At 40.4% G+C, this 20,468-nt stretch overlaps 1 protein-coding gene across 1 annotated transcript in view; it reads left to right on the plus strand.

Annotated features, from left to right (window-relative positions):
• The first annotated feature begins 1,096 nt into the window (after positions 1 to 1,096).
• The window catches only part of NCAM2 (neural cell adhesion molecule 2), a 285,808-nt gene continuing 266,436 nt past the window's right edge, over positions 1,097 to 20,468 (plus strand). The window contains exon 1 of the mRNA XM_035315435.1: positions 1,097 to 1,261. Coding sequence (XP_035171326.1) covers positions 1,210 to 1,261 — 52 coding nt within the window. The 5' untranslated portion in view covers positions 1,097 to 1,209. The remainder of the gene's footprint in view (positions 1,262 to 20,468) is intronic.

A 20,468-nucleotide genomic window follows, 5' to 3' on the forward strand; every position in this document is an offset into this window, starting at 1 on the left:
GAAGGAAGGAAGGAAGGAAGGAAGGAAGGAAGGAAGGAAGGAAGGAATATTAGGAGTTTGTTAATGTGGATTGATTTTTTTATAAACTACTTTCACTGTTCTACATTAATATAAATCCATTTCTATCTCCCTGCATGTTATCATACAGATGGAAAGGTGGAAAATTTGTAGAAGCTGTTCTGGAGACCATAACTTAATGCAAGGAAAAAAAAAAAAAAAAAAAAAAAAAAAAACTCATCAAAGTCAAGCTGGATGACAATTCACCTCTCTACTTATGAGCAGGGTTTTCTGTTTGTTTTTACAAAGTAAGATTATGGATGAGACAGCACTGCAGCACCGAGAAGGCACGCAATTTATTTTTTATTGTTTTTATTTCACACACAGTCGTAAATAGCAGATGTATTTTATTTTATTTTTTCCCTCCGTGCTTCTAACAGAAGTCAACGCAGGTGATTTCCTGGACACCTAGACGTAAAGGTGCGAGGCCGCGAGCCGTCAGAGGCACCCGGCCTGGGGCAGAGGCAGCGGCAGGAGCCGCGGCCATGTCGTGCCCCCGCGCCCCCCGCCCGGCCGCTCCCTCACACGGCCGCCTCGCGCCCGCCGCCCCCTAACGGAGGGTGGGCGGCAGCCGTTGGTGGGCGGCCGTTGAGGGGCAGCCGTTGGGGGGACACAGCAGGGAGGTGGCGGGGGTACCGGAGCCGCGCCAGCCCCTCGGTGCGCCACACTCGCGCTCGGCTCTCCCCTCCCGGGGGACTCGGGGCTTCCCACTGGGCTCCGCAGCCGATCCGCCGCCTCTCCCTTCAGGCTGCTTCCCCTCGGGCGGGGGCGCAGCCTCCGCGGGCACGCTGCGGGGTACTCGCCTCATCCCCACCCAGGCGGGAGGGAAGGAGGGGACAGAGGAAGGCTCCGAGCTCGCGGCGGAAGAATCACGCTGAGGCCCGTCAGCGTTTCTCCTGTGCTTGTGCGGCGGAGGGATCCGCGCGGGCCGCCGTGTGCCCGCCCCCTGCGCGGCGGCCGCCGGCTCCCCGATATAGTGCGGCGCGGCGCGGCGCCCCCAGCCACTTGGCGAGCGGCGCGGTGCGGTGCGGGGCTACGCGGCACGGCCGGCCGGGAGGGCTGGGCGGGAGGGAGGGAGCAGCGGCGGCGGCGGGGCTGGCCTCGGCTGAGCACCTCTAACTTGGAACTGTCCGCCGGCGTGAGCTCCTGAACATGAGCCTCCTGCCTCTCTACCTGCTCGGATTGCTCCTCGGTAGCGGGCAAGGTAGGAGCGGGGCTGCTGCTGCCTTTTTTTTTTTTTTTAATATGTATATTTTTATTATTATTATTTCCTTTCTGAATTATTCGTACCTATGCCGTGTCCTCGTTCCGTCACTCAGGTTAGCGTGTAACTGAGAAAGAAGCGGAGAAAAATCAAAGCGTTGCGTCCCGCTGGAACCGGATTAGAAGGGACCTCAAACTTGCCTAATTCGCCCCCGTCCCCTTTTATAACAGCCCTCGGGGAGAGGAGGCGTTCGTGAGGAAAGGGAGGAAAAAGAGCTGGAAGGTGCTTGGTGCACTTAGCTGCTTCGCACGGGGTCTTGCCTTTTTTGTGGCGATAAATGTGGGAGGGCATAAAAAAAAAAAAAAAAGAGACTCCGTCGGGGATCGCGCTGTCTGTCGGAGGGGAAGGCAGCGTGGGCGCCGCGCAGGGGACCGCCGAGAAGTGTCGCCGCGAGGCACCTGCCGCGGGCTCTCCCTGTCAGGGCTTCCCCTGACGGCTGCGGGCAGGTGGACCCCGGCCGCACCGCACCGGCTGGGCTCGGCTCGGCTCGCCCCGGGGGCGGTGGCGAGGCGTTGCGGGAGCGGCCGGGGGCGCGCACCCTGGGCCCCGCGGGGGGCAGGTGCGCGGGGCGGGGGCGCCTGGCACCGGGGCTTGTGGGGGACGGGGGTGGCCGCGGCGAGTTTCGGTCGTGGGGGCCGTGCCCGCCGCCCGAGGGCACCGCCTCGCTCGCCTACTGTTTTTAAAGAGGTTTCGGGGGAAATAGCGGTGGTGCCGATGGAAAACGCGCCGCGCGCGAGCGGGGAGCATCTATCCCTTGGGCCGGCCTTGCAGCAGGTGGCGGCAGAGCTCCACGGCCGCGCCGGCCTCTGCCCCGCGCTGGGGACGGGGCCTCGCCCTGCGGCGGGCCGGGGGCGCCGGGCCGGGCTGTACCGAGCCGGGCTGGGCAGAAGGCGGTGGGGCGGGGGCCGGCGTCCCGACCCGATACCTGCCGGCGCCTTGCGGGGGGCGGCTGCGGGCTCCGCCGCGCCGGGTGAGGGGCGGGGGGCGCCCAGCCGTAAGGTGTGGGGACTGCGGCTCCCAGCGCCCCCGCCTTCCAGGAGCTCGTCTCCAAACCTCCTGCCGCGCAGACATTTTGTCTGGGCGAGAAGTAGCGAGGAACCACCAGATGCTCGCAGTTCGCGGAGAGAGACTTCTCTGCTTTCGCCACCTCGGGACGAGCTCTGGAGGTCTCCCGATTAACGATTCAGAAGCGGTGTGGAGGCTTTCCAGCATCGCTGGGGTGGCGAAGGAGGAGGAGAAGGGAAAAGCATCCTTCGGTCTTGGCATTGATCCACCTGGGTGTAATGGCTGTGGAGACACGGTCCGTCGTTCCCCTCACGGAGGAGCGGCAGAAGGCTACTTTGTGGAATGTGGTTACTGCAGCGTAGAAAGATTACATAGTTTCGCTATCTTACTATCGCAAACGTCAGGGGGTGAATAATGGAAGGAGATCCTACATGCCATTAGGCTGAGTTTTAAAAACGATAGCAGGGTAGATAGGGGAGGGAGATGGAAAGAGGAGGATGAAAGCTCAGTAAATCTAATATTGACAGTAAGTTATTAGCGTTAACTCAATTGAAAAAAGTCTTTTTATAAAAAAAAGTGAATTGTTTTAAGGTGAGAAGAGTAAGATTTTTGGAGTGGTTGTGGAAATAACAGGACCACAGGTTGTGGAAAATAGCCTCAATCCACAACAGGAGAAAGCAAATGAGAGTGGGAGAAACATCTGCATATGGAAAATATTGCCATTTAGGTTGCTAGGGGAGAGGAAGATTCTACAGGTTTTTAATTTGAAAATAAGCATTGACTTGGTGAGGGGCTTATTTTGCCTTTTTTTTTTTTTTTTGACACCACCTCTTAGTAATTTTGAGATCTCTTGAAAAGATGCAAGTAATCTGGGAGGCTATTCCAGAAACTCTGGAGGCTTACCCTGTTGATATGTGATAATCATGATTTTATTCAATGTTAAAGTAGAGATAGTGTGGACAGTTGAGAAAACCCCAGTAACGGGATTTGGATCATTTGCTTCAGAAATACTGAAAGTCTTAGGATGAAGACTTGCATTTCTAAGCATATAGCTGCAGCAGATTTCATGAAGAATGACTGAAGCTTTTTCATTGCAAAATGCTGTTGTCTAAGACTGGGGCAAGGAAACTGATAACTGATGCTTTGTGCCATTCAGAAAATCAGAGCGGTTTGAAAGCAAGTAGCTGAGAGCAACCCCCCTCCCCCCCAGCTCACTTAAGAGCTTACAAATGTCATAATTATCTACCGAGGCCAAATATTTCCTCTCCTTGTTTCATCACAAGGGAGGGCTTTAACTGGCCATGTTGTTGTGCTAAAACAAAAGGATGTTTCCTTAACCTTTCAAAACTACCCAAACTGAAAGACCCGAAATTAATTAGGTTTGGCTTAACAAACAGATAAGTGATAAAGAAAAAGCTCCTCTCTGTAACTGCCTTTAAGCATGTATAGTGATACAACACTCAGAAGAGTAGACTTCATTGGTTTTTAACAGCGTCTGGGGACACTGACTTAGAGGGAGTGAAATGGACACCTTCCCAGATCACTAAATCCTATTTCTTCTATCACTCTGCATACTATACAGTTCTTTGGGTTAGCAAATTTCTGTTAAGCTGCAGTAGAAAATGTTTCGCTTGCAGGATTTAATCCACTTTGTATTCATGCAGAAGATTTGTATGAGTGAGTACTTATTCAGTCATTGTGCTTGAAGTTTCTTCTCTTTGCTGCTTTGATAGCAAGTTCATTTTTGGTTTTGATGCAGAGTTTCTCTGTACAAGTGCTTATAAGGGACTGTTTGTTAATAAGGGATGTTCCCTAAAACAGTTGCTAGCTGGTGCATCTTATTTGCTGCAGTGTAGTTATTTCCTAGACTCGTGCTTCTTTTTGCTTTTTGTGTAGAGAATACATGAAATTTGGAATTTTTGAAGTCAATCACAGTTTGTCCAATGGAGTAAGTGCAACTAATATTTTACTCTAATTGTGAACTGAAATCTGAAATATTTATGACTTCAGGTAGCTATTTTCTGCTACCAGTTGATCTATAGAACTGCAATAAGATGAAAATAAATCAGTCTGCCTTCACTCCTTTTCACTCTTTAAAAAAAAAAAAGCATTAAAGAAGTGTTTGGTTTGCTGTTCTAGCCTGTGTAACTCCTTTTCAAGTGACGACAAAAAATCAAAATATCTGCCTGAAAATAAACTTGGATGTTCAGCAGAATGGATCGTTAAAAAATACGTGGAGTTTTGTTCCATGTAATTCTATATTAAATGCTTTATTTAGAGGGCTTTTTTGTTTGCAATGGCTTTAAATCATGAAATGTATGAAATATAAAACTGTAGAGCTAAAGCTCTGAAGTTTTTTGTAAGAGGTTGAACAGTATCATTTTGACGGTCTTTCTCCTGCAAAGTGGTTCATGTATTTATTTAGGTAATTCTCATCTGTGGGAATGTTACTGTGGTGTTATGACCAATTTATGTATTACTTGCCTTTCACAGACTTAAAAATAAAATTGAGAACAAATACTGTATTTATTTGCCCTTTCATTGACCTTTTTATTTGAGGTACTTTTCCCAGATGATTCATGTTTGCCTACTGATTTTCTTCCAATTTATTCCAGTAATCCCCCAGTTACATTCAGCATGTGCTGTCTGATTCCAGCATAATATAGTTAATGTGACATTTTGGGAAACACATGTTATAACTATGTAGTCATTTGTGGCTATGAGTTGAAAATCCATTACTGAAAGACTAGGACTAACTTCTCTAAATAGAAAATAAGGATTTATATTTTTATTTATATTTTAAATAGTTTATATGAAGTAACATGCCAGATGTTTTGTTCTTTCTCCCTTTAAGAGCACACCTTAGTTTCATAAAGGGCAGTATGCTTGAAGCATATCACAAGGTTTTACATGTCACAGACCATTTGAAATTGATTTTTGACGGTTCTTGAAATTCAGAAATAGAAGAGAATTGGGAGAGAGCTTATGGATAACCTACCTGATAGCTCCAAATTTGAAGGCCCATTTAGGTGCAATATGCTAGATCTAGGCATATTGGTATGTAGCACATTGTATTATCACTCTTTGTTTTAACACTATCAATTGATTGTGACCTTATTCTGACCTAATAATTATGTCCTGTTCCTGCCATTTTTTCCCTCCTTAGCACATTTAGTGCTTTCTAGGGTAGATAATTGACTGAAATCACTCAGTTCTTGTTATTTATCTCTTTTAAAGTTCAGAATAATTTTCCTTGATAAGTAAAGCATTCAAAGTACTTCTTGCTTTTACCTCAATCTGAAGATGTCCAGCTTCAGCAACATAATTCTTCAGTCTTTCACAAAGTCTTTTCACTGTGTTTTAGCTCAGTTTCACTTAATACTGTGGATGTATGTATTTAGATAGCAAGGTTCTTCAGGCTTTCCATGCCATGCTATAACAGCTTGAATGAGGTCTTCAAAAACAAAGGCAACAAGCTTTTTTTATTTATTATAGGGTTACATTTTTATAGTACTTGATATCATTTGACTGGCTTCATCAATCGGAGAAAATATTTGCTGTACTGTAGCTGAGATCAGAATCAAACTTCTAATTTCTTGAATGAATAAGTTAGAGGACTGGAGAAAAAAAAAAAAAAACGAACAGAGTCACATTCCTGACTACAGCTATTTGTGGTGACAGCTTATGATACTAAAATCTTCTTGTTGAACAGAACACGTTTTAAAATCTACTTAAAGATGATGTAGAAAGGAAACAACAAAGAATGCATGTATGCATGCACAAGCCTACTTTTTAGAAAACCTTGTCTAACAAGAACCCCATGGCTGGTTTAAATGACCTGCACTTGAGTAACTCCATGGAAGCGCTGCTGGTTGCACTAATGCAGAGGCTGCTGTGCTGAGCAGGAGTCAGTTGGCTGCAGTGGGTTTTTGATTAGTCTGCGCAGTGTGTGAAAGCATCTCTTGAAGTGGTAGGAGGTGACCAGCTTTCACTTACGAAAAAGCGTGCTGTGGGATGACACTTCCTTTTATGGTGCCGTTATTATTTAGGAAATTTCCATTTTCCTAACAGAACTTAGCTCCATGCATAAAAACTTGGATCGTTAGTGGCATGCCACAGTAGTAATGGCTACAACTCAGATCATTCAACAAGTAAGATCTACTATGGAATGAGATATGTATAAGGCAGTTATTAAATATGAAGATGACTATGGACATTATGGCCAAACTCTACTGATCCTAGTTAGAGGATAATTTTCACTGCCTGAAGTTTCTGTTTGCATGAGAACCAAAGTGGGCCAGTTCTTTAAAAGCAATTATTTTACTGTCTCATGTAAGTTAATTGGGGAAGGAGTTAGACAACAAAGTGTATCAACTAAAAATTCATTACATGGATTCTACCTATATAATAGCTCTACTATCATTTAAAAGGTAAACTTGTAAAATGTTTTATATGTTCTATGTTCCTTTTGGAAGAGAAAGAAGCAGGTGTTTTTTTTCATCAGTTTTTTTAATGTAGGAGCATTGCAAGCAGGATGATTGAGTCTTTTAAAAACATGTTTGAACAAATAATTTCAGTAAGCCTGGACAGCTGTTAACCACGGCTGTTTACCACAATGTAAGTATGATGTGATCTGAAATGGCCAATTCATGGATGGAAAATGTCCAGATAAACTTGCAAAGCTCCATTAAATATTATGGGGATTTAGTCAGCTTCTTTGTTCCTCCCTATCGTGACTGTAATAAATTTCATCTCATCCAAGTCCTGTGTGTGTTCCTTCAGGAACAAGCTTTCCATAAAAAGCATAAAACATCATCACTTTCACTGAAGATGTAGTGACTTTTCCAGAAAGAACGTGGGGGAGAGGGGAGAAGTGGCTTTTCTATTTGCTCAGTCTATATTTTTCTTCCTATCTAAATCTGTTTTGTGCCTTTTGAAGGGTACATTTTATTGAGTGTTCTAATTATTTGAATAGATTGCTACACAGCAGACAAAGGTGGTTGAGTAACTACACATCAGAAATATTCAAAGTAAAATGTAATATACCTATAGCATACAAATAATATATATTAGGTTATGAACAGAAATTCTCTTCTCAAAATGACTTCTCCAGTTAGCTAATATTAAGCTGAATATTTATGTTGCCATTGTAGCTTAAGTAACAATACAAGTTGTTTGATTGGTTATAAGCTGAAATTCATACCTTGAATTTGTGCAACTCATACAAGGAGTTGCTATCCTCATCACTTTGCCCAAGCAGTGCCATTCAGAACATAATCTTAATTCAGTTTGAAAACAAAAACATTGCTATCAATTTTCTTGCTACTACCAAGTGGTGCACAATATCCAGTAGAGCTGCAAGCAATTGCAAACCCATTAACTTCACAGACCATTGTACCATAGCTGAACTTGTCTTGTTTGAAGTCAGGTGTATAATTAAAATAATAGAGATTTAAAAAGAGGCTTAATGCAGTGTATGGAGATCCTTGCAGTATGTGTTGCAGGTGGATGTGAACAGGTAGGGAGAGGTAATTCTGTATCCTATTATGAACAGTTTTCTGTACTGATCATGTACAATGAATTTTCTTCTTTATTCCAACAGGAAAGATGTAATCAGAACTGCAGTGTTATGTCAATACTGTGTCATTATGTTAATTGGTCAAAGCAAAATAAGCTAAATACCTAGGGACTCAGGGAGAGGGTAGAAAAGAAGGGGTCTGTGTTAAACATAGTGAAGACCAGTTAACAGGACTAATGCAATACAGCATTTTTTTAAAAGCTACTAAACTCATAAACTAATGTGGCTGCTGGCTCAGAATGAAGGTTCATGTACTCCAGTGACCTCCTGGTCTTACAGGGACTAAAGACAGTAAGAGAATGCATGAAGAAACAGTAACTGCAGAACAAGAATGTTGTGGCACTTTTGTCAGCACACCCTACAGCATTCAGGGATATGTCGGGTAACATCTGTGTGATCTTCCTTAATAATCTTGACAGATCTCTGCTACGTGACTTTGTTCTTAAACCTGGTGATACTTTGATCTATTTGGTGCTCTGTGTCAATGACTGAGGAAAATGCAGAAAGCAGCCTGAAAAGTCATGTTTGGCTCCTTAGTTGCAGTGTTTCAAGTAATATAAGGAATACGGTAATGTAAGGAATACAAATAAATCTTTGCCTATCTTTTCTGTGATGTCATGCGTACCACAGAGAAGCTCCACACCTCTTCTGTGAGGGGATCAGAGCTACATGTTGTATTCGTGGACTTCCCAAAGGTTTGAATACACTTTGTTTTGTTTTCTGTTTCATTCCTACTTTTTTTTTTTTTTAATATTTTATGTATTTTCCTAGCCTTTAGTAATGGTTGTCTTACTTGGTGATAATGTCTATTAAATAAGTACTTGAATTTTAAGCTGATCTCCATCAGGCTGATGGTAAGCTACCTCTTTGTTTGTAAGTGGTGATTTTGGTATTTTATATTTTTTGTTTTCTCTTTCCTGTAATCGATGTTGCAAGATCTGCCTCACACATGGGGTGGGGGCTTAATCTTTTGGGTAGTTAACATGGTAAAATGAATGCTGAGAGAGATTTGATTACTAAGAAGGTGACTCCCAGGGTGAATACACAGTGCTGAGGTAGTTTAAAGACAATCATGATATGTGAGTAAATGGATGTAAACAGGTTACAAAAATCTTCATTACAAAATACAATTTCTGGTTAAAAACAGTGACTCTGGAGCATTCCAAGAGTGAGAAGGAAGTATGATTATTCTTTAGATGATTATTTATTCATGGAAGTATTACATTCAGTAGGTCTCCAGAATGTCCCAGGAGATCCCTTCAAATGATTTTCTTCAAAGGCATTCTTCACATAGATGTTCTTAAGACGTAGGAGAAAATAATTCTCCAGTTGCTGAATGTTACTTTCTGGAAAATATTATTCCAGCATTTCTCATCTGTTAGTTGGTTTTCATAGCAGATATTTCTGAATGCAGTAAGAATTACCGGAGTTTTGTCCTTGGTACCTCTTGCTAATTCTGCTGGTGTCAATAGATGTTGTCTGTAAGTTTTAAAAGTAAATGAATAATAATAAATAAGCTGTTCCTGGTAAAACTTCAAAAATTCAGATGCTTGGTTGTCAAAAACATTTTCTCCATTTTCATCACGTACATCTCTTTGACAGTGAAAGAAAATTGTTCTTTAAAAATGTGTCCTTAAATTAGTTATTTGTGTATATGAGAAAAATAGAGAACCACAGAGATGAAAATGTGGAACACTGGAAGATTGTGGTTTATGCTAATCACCTAAATGATTTTGTCAGACATCCATATTTCACAATAGGTTTGCTTTTATTGGTTTGTGTTTTGCTTTTTGCTCCTGAATTCTAATTCTGTAAATCTAATCTGGGATCTGAAATTCAGGATGAATTATACCTAACTGGGCATTGCCATCAGTAATAATTTGTGAATTTTATAAATAATGCAATAATTCATGTGCTCCAGTGCTTTCTGTGTTTGCAGAATAATATTCTAACTTCAGACTTATGAAAACTAAATGCAGGCTTCTTCCAGTAAAGTGTCTGTAGTGTAATACAAATGCTACGTTTATCTTTAGCCTTTACAGCTTATTTTAAGAAAATTATGTTATGTGAGATGAGTTCTGCTGACAGAACTATGCAACCCCTGCAGTCATGGAACTCCCACTGGAGTCAATGGGAGGCTTGTGCGCCCAGAGTGCTGTTACCAGGCTTGCACTGATTGCAGCTTTCAGGGCCTGATTGGAGCTTTCAGGAGTTGTATAACTCCTATGCGAGTATGTGGGATTTCTGATTTGGTGAAGAATAGAAAATCAAGCTCTAACTTTATGTATGTCTACGTAGTGGTCGTGTTTATAAAGTAGCACTGACAAAGCGTAGCAGTAATCCAGCAACACAAGTCAGAACTGAGGTGATGTTCTGACATGACAGGTTCCATTCAAGATAAATAAAAATACCCTTTTTTGTCTCATGCACTGTGTTTTCTTAATAATAAAGCTAAAGACTTATTGTAGGTTGTTGATTTCATGTTTCCCTCTGGGAGTGTATGAGAATGTTGAGCTTTGTGCAGTTAATCATTGTGTGTCACTAGGGTCTTGCTGCCCCGGTTATAGCTGTGTTGGGGAGTTTACCATTCAATATAAAAAAATATATATATATATGTTTTTGTTTGTTTCTGAGACACTTGATTTACTTGTTTGTTTTGGTCTGTGGCTTTGTGACACCAGTCAGACCTGCTCCTTGGATGTTCAGTATTCAGATCATTGCTGTAGGTCTGTAAGCATTCTGTCTGAATGATCAGATGTTAAATGAATTTGTGCCAGTTTATGGCAGTTACAGACATTGGGTTCAACAGCTTTTAGCATTTAGTCGAAATAATCCTCCCCAGTACCTTCATGTTACATTGTTGTGAATGGCTGTGGATTATAAGGCCTGCATAAATGGAATTGATGTTGCTGGTTTTGAGGACACTCGTAGATAATATTTTGCTGTACAGTTCTCCTAAAGCCATTGTAGACTTATTCTAAGTTCTAACATTCTTAGAAGTAAAATCACAGATACTCATTTAATGTGATGGTTGTAGTAGGTTTTATTTCTGAGTCCATGATAGTGCCAAAAGAACATTAAATTGCAATTTGCTTGCTTACTGAGAACATCAAAATTAATTTCTAACATTATATTCACTATTTCTGTCACATGCAAACATAAGTCAAAAGATTCCAGTATGCATTCTGAGACCTTAGGAATCACCAGTTTCATTTTATGAATGTAGCCTTCTAGGCGCTGTGTTATGATAGCATATATATATATATATGTTTGTTTGTTTTTTTAACTCCCTAGGTATGTGATCAAACACTTGATTTTATGTATGGAAGAGCAGATCTGTCTGGGGAAGATACTGCTTCCTATAAAAATGTTGATGAAAAGAAATACTTTCCTATGAGTAGTAAACCTTTTATTTTTATCTACTCTGAACTAATTTTTAAATAAATAAAACCAAGAAATACTCCTTTACAAGAGAAAAGTCCTTGTGCTTTTGGATAACTGATTTCTGATAACAGTTCTTCTGTGACCGTTTTGAAACAGAAAAACCACCTGTAGCCATTGAATAAACTGAGAATATAAAAGTATAATACATTTTCATATAAATATTATTGTAAAAGCTATTATAAGGAAATCTTTTTGTGTACTTGTGGTTAGTAAATATTAATATTTACTTAAATAAAACCTTAAATGTGTTTGTGACTGTCTTCTAGACTATTGAGATCACCAAATTCAGTCCAGAAAGGTTTCTAGGTACTCTCCGTTTATAACCATGTCAATGACTGTTAGCCCTGCAGAAAACCTTTTGTTCTGTTCATTACCACATTCATTCATTCATATTTGTGCATTTACATTCATTCATATTTGTGCACCTATAAAGCAATCCATTTGTGTGGTGATGTTATATTTTTACTTAGGATTAATGGTGTAATGAATCTTGTGAATAAGTTTGTGGACATTTTATTAAAACACCAATTTCCTAGTCAGGGAGAAAGAGGGAAACTGATAGCAGGAAGGAGGTAACACCAAATACTTAATATTTATGTGGAAGGTTCATGTTTTTCTCAAAGGAAAGATTCTCATTTTTTTAATTGTTTTGTTTTCCCTTGGGGGGGGGGGGGGGTATGGGGGGTTGTGGGTGTCCAAAACTATTAATAAAAAAGCAAATTCTGTTTTCATAGTGTAGGTGTATTTTCATGTATCTTACCAAGTTTCACATAATGGCTCTGAAAGTTTTTATTTTTAAGACTGGAAGACAATCTTAGAGGCAATGCAGGCATTTTCACAACTGTTTGTTAGATTCATAAAAATATAGAATAGCTATGTTATATTTTCATTTGAACTGTAGCCACATATGCAGATAGACATGAATGTTCTGAGTTTATTTTGCTTGAATTATCACATTTTAAAAAGCAATGTCAGAATTTAGATACCTTTTTTTCTAAAATTCAGTTCTAAAAATAGCTGTAGATCTGTGACAAAGAATTACTAAAACAGCAAAAATGAGAGTAGTAGCCTTTCTAAGCATTTTTTTTAAGGAAGAATGCAGAGCGAAGCAAAAGCTATTTTTCATGATAAACATTTTTGTATAAACCAAACATTTTTGTTAGTCTAAGTTTTAATTGTGCAGTATTTTTATGTAAAGCTTAATTCATGGCTACAGAAAGAATATTTTTAATTTTTAGTCTTTCCATTATAAGAGTACCTTTGGAGTCCTGTTGTCCTACAAGAATCAAAAAGGGGCATGGAAACAGTTAACTTTCTCAAAGATTCATTGAGTTCACCCAGCTCTGCCCTACTTATATTTGGCAGGATTTCTCTCTTCTAGCAGCGCTTCCTTTCAGTTGCATTGCATGGTGTAACTGCATAATCTAAGCTGTGTTTTTGAGGTATGATGTAATGGAGATAAATATTTTTGTGGTAAAACTTTTGGTTCCAGCCTTTTTGCATTTGTTAAGGCATGTGGTCTATGAAACAATGTGGCAAAAAAAAAATAAAATAAGGGGAAGGTACTCATTCAACTGAAAAATGAAGTATGTGACCTGCTGGTAATCACAAACAACAAGTAAAACACTTTTTTGTTCTTGTTATAAGAGTATAGATTTCAAAGTATCTGTCTAAAAGTATGTGGTCTGTCCATTCAATGTCATATGGGTAGACTTCCACACAGTGAAGTCTGTTATTGTAACTGACACAAATAGTATCTTTGTTTCTCTGGAGAGAGTAGCTAAAGGCTAAATAAGAATGGAAACTTTCTGGTTTTTAATTCTGAATAGTTTCTGCAGATCAGAGAGCTCAAACCATTTTTTAATTTTTTTTGTCTTTATAGGGTTTTCTACACAATGTGTTTTGTATAACTACATATACAGTATTATTCATGCATGCTAAAATTGCTTCTTGTACACTTGTCTTTGGAATATGTACGCCACCAGATACCAATAACGTTGAGGAACCCTCAACGTGAAATGTGGGAAGCCTCATGACACCTGAAGTCCCACTGCTAGAAAAAGTAGGAAATTATCAGGCATATCTTCCTGGCCTTTCCTAGGCAGATGCAAACTCACCCTGCTCATGCTCCCAGTCAACTGAGCACAAACTAGCTCCAAATAAACCAAAACTGCTGTTCTTGTGACATAGCTTGAACAAATTGTCGTCATGGCTGATTAACATTAGCACAGTGTTGTGGTAATTACAGATGCACAAATCACCGTTAGGTTACATCTGGCCAGCTCAGGGCTTGCGTCTGCCTGCCAAAGTTTGTGTCAGTGTGCCCACAGCAAGATTAAGGCAGAAGCTCAAGCTAAGGAAGTCCTAAACCAGTAAATCTAAATGGTGCAGCATAGTCCTTATGGCACACAGTGCCCACACTCCTCAGAAGCAGGAGAATTGGAGGAGAATGTCTGACTCAAGTAAATAGATGACATGCTTACAACAGATGAAACTATTGTTTTCATGCTTGAGTTAAGGCCCTTCTGCATCACACTTACTCTGCTAACAGTGTTACAGGCACAACTAGCTTGGGCCACAGCAGTGCAGGCATGCAGGTAAAAAATTTGATTCAGGTCTCTTCAGGCTTTAGGGTGGTGCCCTAAAAACTGGACAATCTTTTCTAATATGTGAAGTTATTCCATAAATTCTAGGAAGCCAAGTTAACTTTATTCTACTGATTTTTATTAGGGGCACTTCCTGTGGCACATTGTTGTGAGAGTACTCATGCAGGTTATATCTGTGAAGTAAAAATCTAGTACTAGATTGAAACTGGTGTCTCAGGAATTTCACCAGTTAATGTGGTGCAGTATGTACTCTGTATTGACTAATCCAGAAAGAAGAGTTAATGTTGCACCTTAGCCAATAGTCCTCATTTAATACGGTGGATCTTGCTGGAGTTCTGGTATAGCCTGGGAAATGGGAATATTTCAATTTACTGTCTTGTTTTTGGTAAAATTTGTTTTTCTTTTTGCATTAAAGCTAGGACATGAATGTGAAGTATTTCTTTACAAAATAAGGAAAGTTAAACTCCTGTGGCTACTTTTTTCCCCTTAATTGTGTTGAGATTACCTATTTTATTGACGTGAACTGAAAGAAACGTGATCAAGGTGTCCATTATAAATCCAGAATTGAACCAGCTGTCCTGATTTCAGTCCAGTGCTTTAACAATCACCCTGCTTTTCTTCAGTGTTAGGATACAGAGCCAACAGTGGCATGGAAATCTGCAGTGACTGTAAATTGACTTCACAGTTGCTCTTTAGGGGTGTGCACATTGATTCCAGCAGCTCTGTCTTAAGTTTTATCTGAGGCCAGTGTGTTTGGTGTGTGTGATGTTGTGACATTCCTTGAGGATTCTGAGGAGTATCCCCAGAAATCCTTACTGAAATCTGCAGATAGCAACTGGAATGCTTATTTTTAAAGAATAATAGTGGGGAACTACATTTAAAAAAAATCTAGAGATTATGTAAGATCTGTATTTAAATGTTTTTCTATATACTCTAGTCTCTATTCTGACTCTGCATCAGAAAGTACCTATTTTTGGCAGTTTTGAAATAATAGCACTAATTATTTCTCTCTTTGACGGATGAAAGCGAGCAACCGGATTGTCATCTTTCTGTGGCCAAACTGGCGGTTTTGGCCCTCATGGCTGGCTGTGACTGTTGGACTGCTAACGCTGCAAGTGTTTGAAATTGGGCAAGAAAGATGCTGCCAGTATTGATAGGCTCAGAACCTGACCAAGCTCTCCCACCCTACCCCTCTTTCTTAGAAACTCCATTTACTGAAATTGGCAGTCTAGATCTGTAGTCCTGAGTTCTGTATCTGTTTTTGGAATCAAGATGGGCCTACGTTTGTCCTCTGGAGTCTTTTTTTCCCCTCATATTTAAAAGTGGGATAGTATTTGCATAGCTGTCTTTGCAACATGTTTGAGGGTCATATAGTAGTACTAAATCAATTTGATCATCTGTTGACATAAAAACAGGCAATAATGTTATTTATGCAGGCATTTTGAATGAGTGTTTTACAGGGCACTGAGTGCTGTTACAGTCTAAGTGCTTAATCCACACAGTAGAAATTGGGAGGGCTCTGAAATGCTGTTTGGAATACACACTACCTGATCTCCTAGCACAAAAGAGCGAACAGAGTAATTACAGGGCTAAAACTTGTGTGTTCCCTGTATTGTTTGCACAAGTAAGAAGTCATCAATTGCTGCAAATTGAGTTAGCTATATAAACAGCAGCCTAATTTATTTAAAGTCAAATCTTGGAGACCTGGAAAAGAATAATGGGGGAACAAGAAGAGGATTGCAAAAAGAACAGAGGTACAGAGTGTGCAGCTGTATTTGTGGTGCTTGTTAACTTCAACAGGTAACTCATGGAATTTGTGTTTAACTGAATGTATTTGGATATAGCAGAATTTCTTTGTTTTAACCACTGACAATGTGGAAAGGTTGAGATTGAAAATTTCAGCAGCAGTTTTAAACCTACATCCAAGGGCTGTTGAAATGACATATTTAAAACCAATCATATTTCATAAATTCATAAAATCAATCACCACCTCCTGCTGAGTGCACATGAATATTCATACTTCCCCAGATGACTTGCAGAAATCATGATGTGCCTTCCAAACGGATTTATATAGATCGCTCTCTGAAGTCAGTAACAACTTCTATTTAACTTTCCCTCTGCTTGGGTTTTCTTCAGTGTATGCTCTCTCAAATACTGAAAGGAACGTTTTGGGAAGCTTCCCTACCTGCAGCAGTGATGACAGCGTGAGACCACATGGACACGTGGCCCTGCGGAGGTCTGTTAGAAGTCGAAGATGGATTGTGCTTCTCCTGGGTCCCACACGCTGAAAAGAAGAACATGTTTCTTTCTTCCCACAGGGACTACTCACAGTGAAGAAGAGTATAGCCTACGCTAACACAAACACGTTAAATTAGGATACTGATGGCATATGCCAGTAGAGTAACTCAGCACTGAAAGGTAATGCAACTTGTTTAGAGTTGCAAGGACATTGGCTGACAGGACCATGAGTAACACGTACATTGGGTTCATCTTGCAAATAAAATCTCATTTTGAATCCCGAGCATGCTTTCGTTAATATTTTTTGAGAATATTTTTAAATTCTCTATTCAGTTGGATCTTTAGTACTTTAAACAAAAAATTCTCTGATCCCTAATTAGCATCTCCTCCAGCGAGGGACATGTGTGGTATTTTTGGGAGACTTAAACTGAATGCTTGTAAGCCTGTGCATCTTTTAAATGCTTTTCACAAACGATGTGGGTATCTTAGTAAAAAGTGTCCGTCTTGTTACTTAGGTGAAAATGTCTTTTTTTCATGTTTAAGCTGCTTGACAAGAACAGCTATCATTTTATTAGAAGTTGTAATTTGTCTTGTGTAGTATGTATGTTTTTTTCGAACCTTGATTGTTGATTTTGCACACTAAAATCTGTCATTTTGGTAAACTAGATCTTTTATTTAATCTGTAGCCTTTTATGCAGCTTTCTAAAAGAGGGATCTTTTTGAGTGCAAAGTTCGTTGTCATGTTGCTAGTATGGGTTTCTGACCAGAATGCAAAGTAGTTTTAATCCATACATTCTTTTTTCCTGTACTGGGATAGCTGCCAAACCTATGTCAGCAATTAACTTCTAAATGTGTCAGCTGTAACAAATACAGTTCATTGTTTCTTGGCTAGTTAGCAGCTAGTTAAAAGGCAGGAACAGCTCAAATGAAAGGGAAGTACTGTACATTTTGTATCCAAAATATTCAGGGTACTAAAACTACCGAAGAGAGGGGGGGAAAAAAAGCAGTTCTAGGAGGGATTTTTAGGTAGATAAAAATACTTAAATGATTGTTCAAATCAAAACATGCCAAATCACTGGATGTTAGTGGAAGTTACCAAATTATGACTAGTTACAGGTCACCTTCAATAAAGTTTTAAATGTTAGTTAATATTTAAAATTATTGTTCAAGTGAAAAGCAAAACAACTAAAAATTGTCTGGAACAGTTAGAATAATATTGGTTGGAAAAAGAATATCCCAAGAAAGGATATGCCTTACCTTATTCAATGAACCAGAGAATATGAAAGTTATCCACGTAAAGTAAGGTGCAGAATTACCATTTATAGGGGTGAATTAAAGATACTTTTCCTCAACAGACATTTTCTAACTATTAACGTCTGGTTTTGCTTGCAGATATCTCTGCACCAAGTCACAACAATATCATATTCATGCTTTGCCTGTATTATTTTCAGTAAATTTTACTCTGCAAGTGGAAAATGAACTGTTTGTTGTAAATATTTTAAAATAAATATCAAGTGTGTGCTTAATTAGTTAAGGCTCATGTAGCCCTTTTTCCCTATTTTTTTTTATCAACTATTCCAGCAGAAATTGTAAGTCTTGCAATGTAGACTGGAATTTTAGTGTATGTAAAACTTATTTTTCCATCATCTGATCTGAAAATTTGTATTTTTCGATATTCTGTCTCTCAGAACTTAACGTGGAAATATTGGTAGTAAGTTAAAATAAAAAAGGCTGTCTAACAGATGTCACTGATCTCATAAGAAATAAGATTCTGCTGTTTTATTGCAGTGATGACAGATGCTAGAACTCTGCAGAGATGCAGAGTTATTTTTGTTAACTGGCTGATTTGACCCCTGTCATTTTGAAGTTACAGTAAGTGAAAGGTTTGAATGTGCTATTAGGCATAGCAAAGAGAGAGGATGTGGTGCAATGAAATGTCAATAAACCAACAGGAGGTGAAAATTTGTATTGTGTTATATAAAAACAGAAAAACCACTGGAAAATACACATCTGTAATTTACAAAATGTGTGCTTCGAGTTAGAGGAGGAACTTTAGCTACTGAAAGCCAACTATACTGTTAGGTAAATTTTTACATGCAAGGAACTGAGAGAGGGGAGTGGGGGGAATTATCACTTGCTTCAGTTCTTTTTACATAAGATAAATGTTTTGTATGCTTTCTGTTCTAAGAAAGCAAAGAGAAAATAGGTGCTGTCTGCATAGCTAGAGAACACAGACTTTCTGTATCAATTTGTGAAATAGGATCTTACTAAATTCAGTGATGGTGGGGCACCCTATGCACTAGTTGTGTTTACACTAAATTTGTAGATTATGGATCTGCAGACCCATTCCTGTAGGGCTTATTCCTTCTGCACTCCCCAGCACCCTCCACACCCCACCTTCCCATTCTCCTTGCTTCCTCCTTCTTACACTGGAGTACAGTTTAATAAGGGTCTCCAGACAGTGACTTTGCCTGTACATGAGTCAGAACTTTTATGTTTATAATGCATAATTTTTCAGAACAGTAGTATCTGTAGAACAGCAGTTGTGAGTCATGAGCAGGATTTGTTTGTCCTCAACTTATTCAGTGTGTGTTGTGGAAGACAGGCATGGCACTCTTCTCCTGTGACACATTTTTTCTTCCTTCTCCCCACCCCCTTTCATCTCATGGTGGAAAATCTGTGAGTCTTAGGATACAAAACATTTTGAGATGCATGCCTCAAGAAATACAGTAATTCTGGACTGGCATCCAAACTATCTTCTAGTAAAGTCAATCCATTAAAGCTTAGTTCTACAGCTCAGTTCCTTCTGAAATCTCAGCCACCTTCACTATTATTTTCTACCACTATTTATTGTAACTATTCCTGAGCATGCTGGTTACAGTGAAGCAATTTCTAGGTTATCCAATGCACTTTTGAATCCAGGACTTCAGAGATTTGTTACTGCAAAGATTTTATAAGAAAAAAAAGGCAGGGAGGAATTGAAAAGTGGGGATAATGGTAGGAACATTTCTGTAATAGAAGTGGAAGCCAAAATGAATGGGTAGGTAATCTCCATCTAATCTCCATCCCTTGGTCTTGAAGTCATAAGCGCACAGAATGGTTAGTGTTGGAAGAGAATTTATAGACAATCTAGCTCCAGCCCTGTGCCTTCTACTAGGCTAGGTTGCTTAAGATCCTAGAGCTCGCATGAAGCTGGGGATTCACTGGCAAACGTTCTACCTTTGCTTAAAAGGTAGAAGAAAGATGTCTGGCTAGTACAGCAGACTTGCTGCTCTGAAACATATGATTTGCAAAGCTGTATATGTCTATATATAACTGATTTTATTTATGTGGTTATATCATTGATGTCAGAGATTCCAATTAAACCAGGTTTTAAAGCTGTGCACAAGTCTACTGGTCCATTTCACAGAATCATCTAGGTTGGAAGAGACATCCAAGATCATAGAGTCCAACCTCTGATCTAATACTAAACATTTAGTCCTCCACTAAATCATATCACTAATCTCTACATCTAAGTGTCTTTTAAAGACCTCCAGGGATGGTGACTGAACCACTTCCCTGGGCAGCCCATTCCAATGCCTAACAACCCTTTCAACAAAGAAGTTCTAATATCCAACCTAACCCTTCCCTGGCACAACTTTAGCCCATTCCCCCTCGTCCTGTGGCGAGATGCACGAGGGAGAATAGACCAACCCCCACCTTGCTACAGCCTCCTTAAAGGTACCTGTAGAGTGCGATAAGGTTGCCCCTGAGCCTCCTCTTCTCCAGGGTAAACACCCCCATTTCCTTCAGCCACTTCTCACAGGACTTGTGTTCCAGGCCCCTCACAAGCCTCGTTGCCATTCTCTGGACTTGCTTGAGCACCTCGATGTCCTTCTTGTAGTGAGGGACCCAAAACTGAACGCAGTACTCGAGGTGCCGCCTCACCAGAGCCGAGTACAGGGGGACAATCACTTCCCTAGCCCTGCTGGCCACCCTGTTTCTTATACAAACCAGGATGCTGTTGGCCTTCTTGACCACCTGAGCACACTGCTGGCTCATATTCAGCCAACTATCAACCAATACTCCCAGGTTCTTCTCTGCCAGGCAGCTCTCCAACCACACATCTCCCAGCCTGTAGCTCTGTTTGGGGTTGTTGGGCCCCAGGTGCAGGACCCGGCACTTGGCCTTGTTGAACTTCATACCGTTGGCCTTGGCCCATAGGTCCAGCCTATCCAGATCCTCCTGCAGAGCCTTCCTACCCTCGAGCAGATCGACACACGCACCTAACTTGGTG

Source organism: Oxyura jamaicensis, chromosome 1 (assembly GCF_011077185.1).
Source record: "Oxyura jamaicensis isolate SHBP4307 breed ruddy duck chromosome 1, BPBGC_Ojam_1.0, whole genome shotgun sequence".
NCBI classification, from domain to species: domain Eukaryota; kingdom Metazoa; phylum Chordata; class Aves; order Anseriformes; family Anatidae; genus Oxyura; species Oxyura jamaicensis.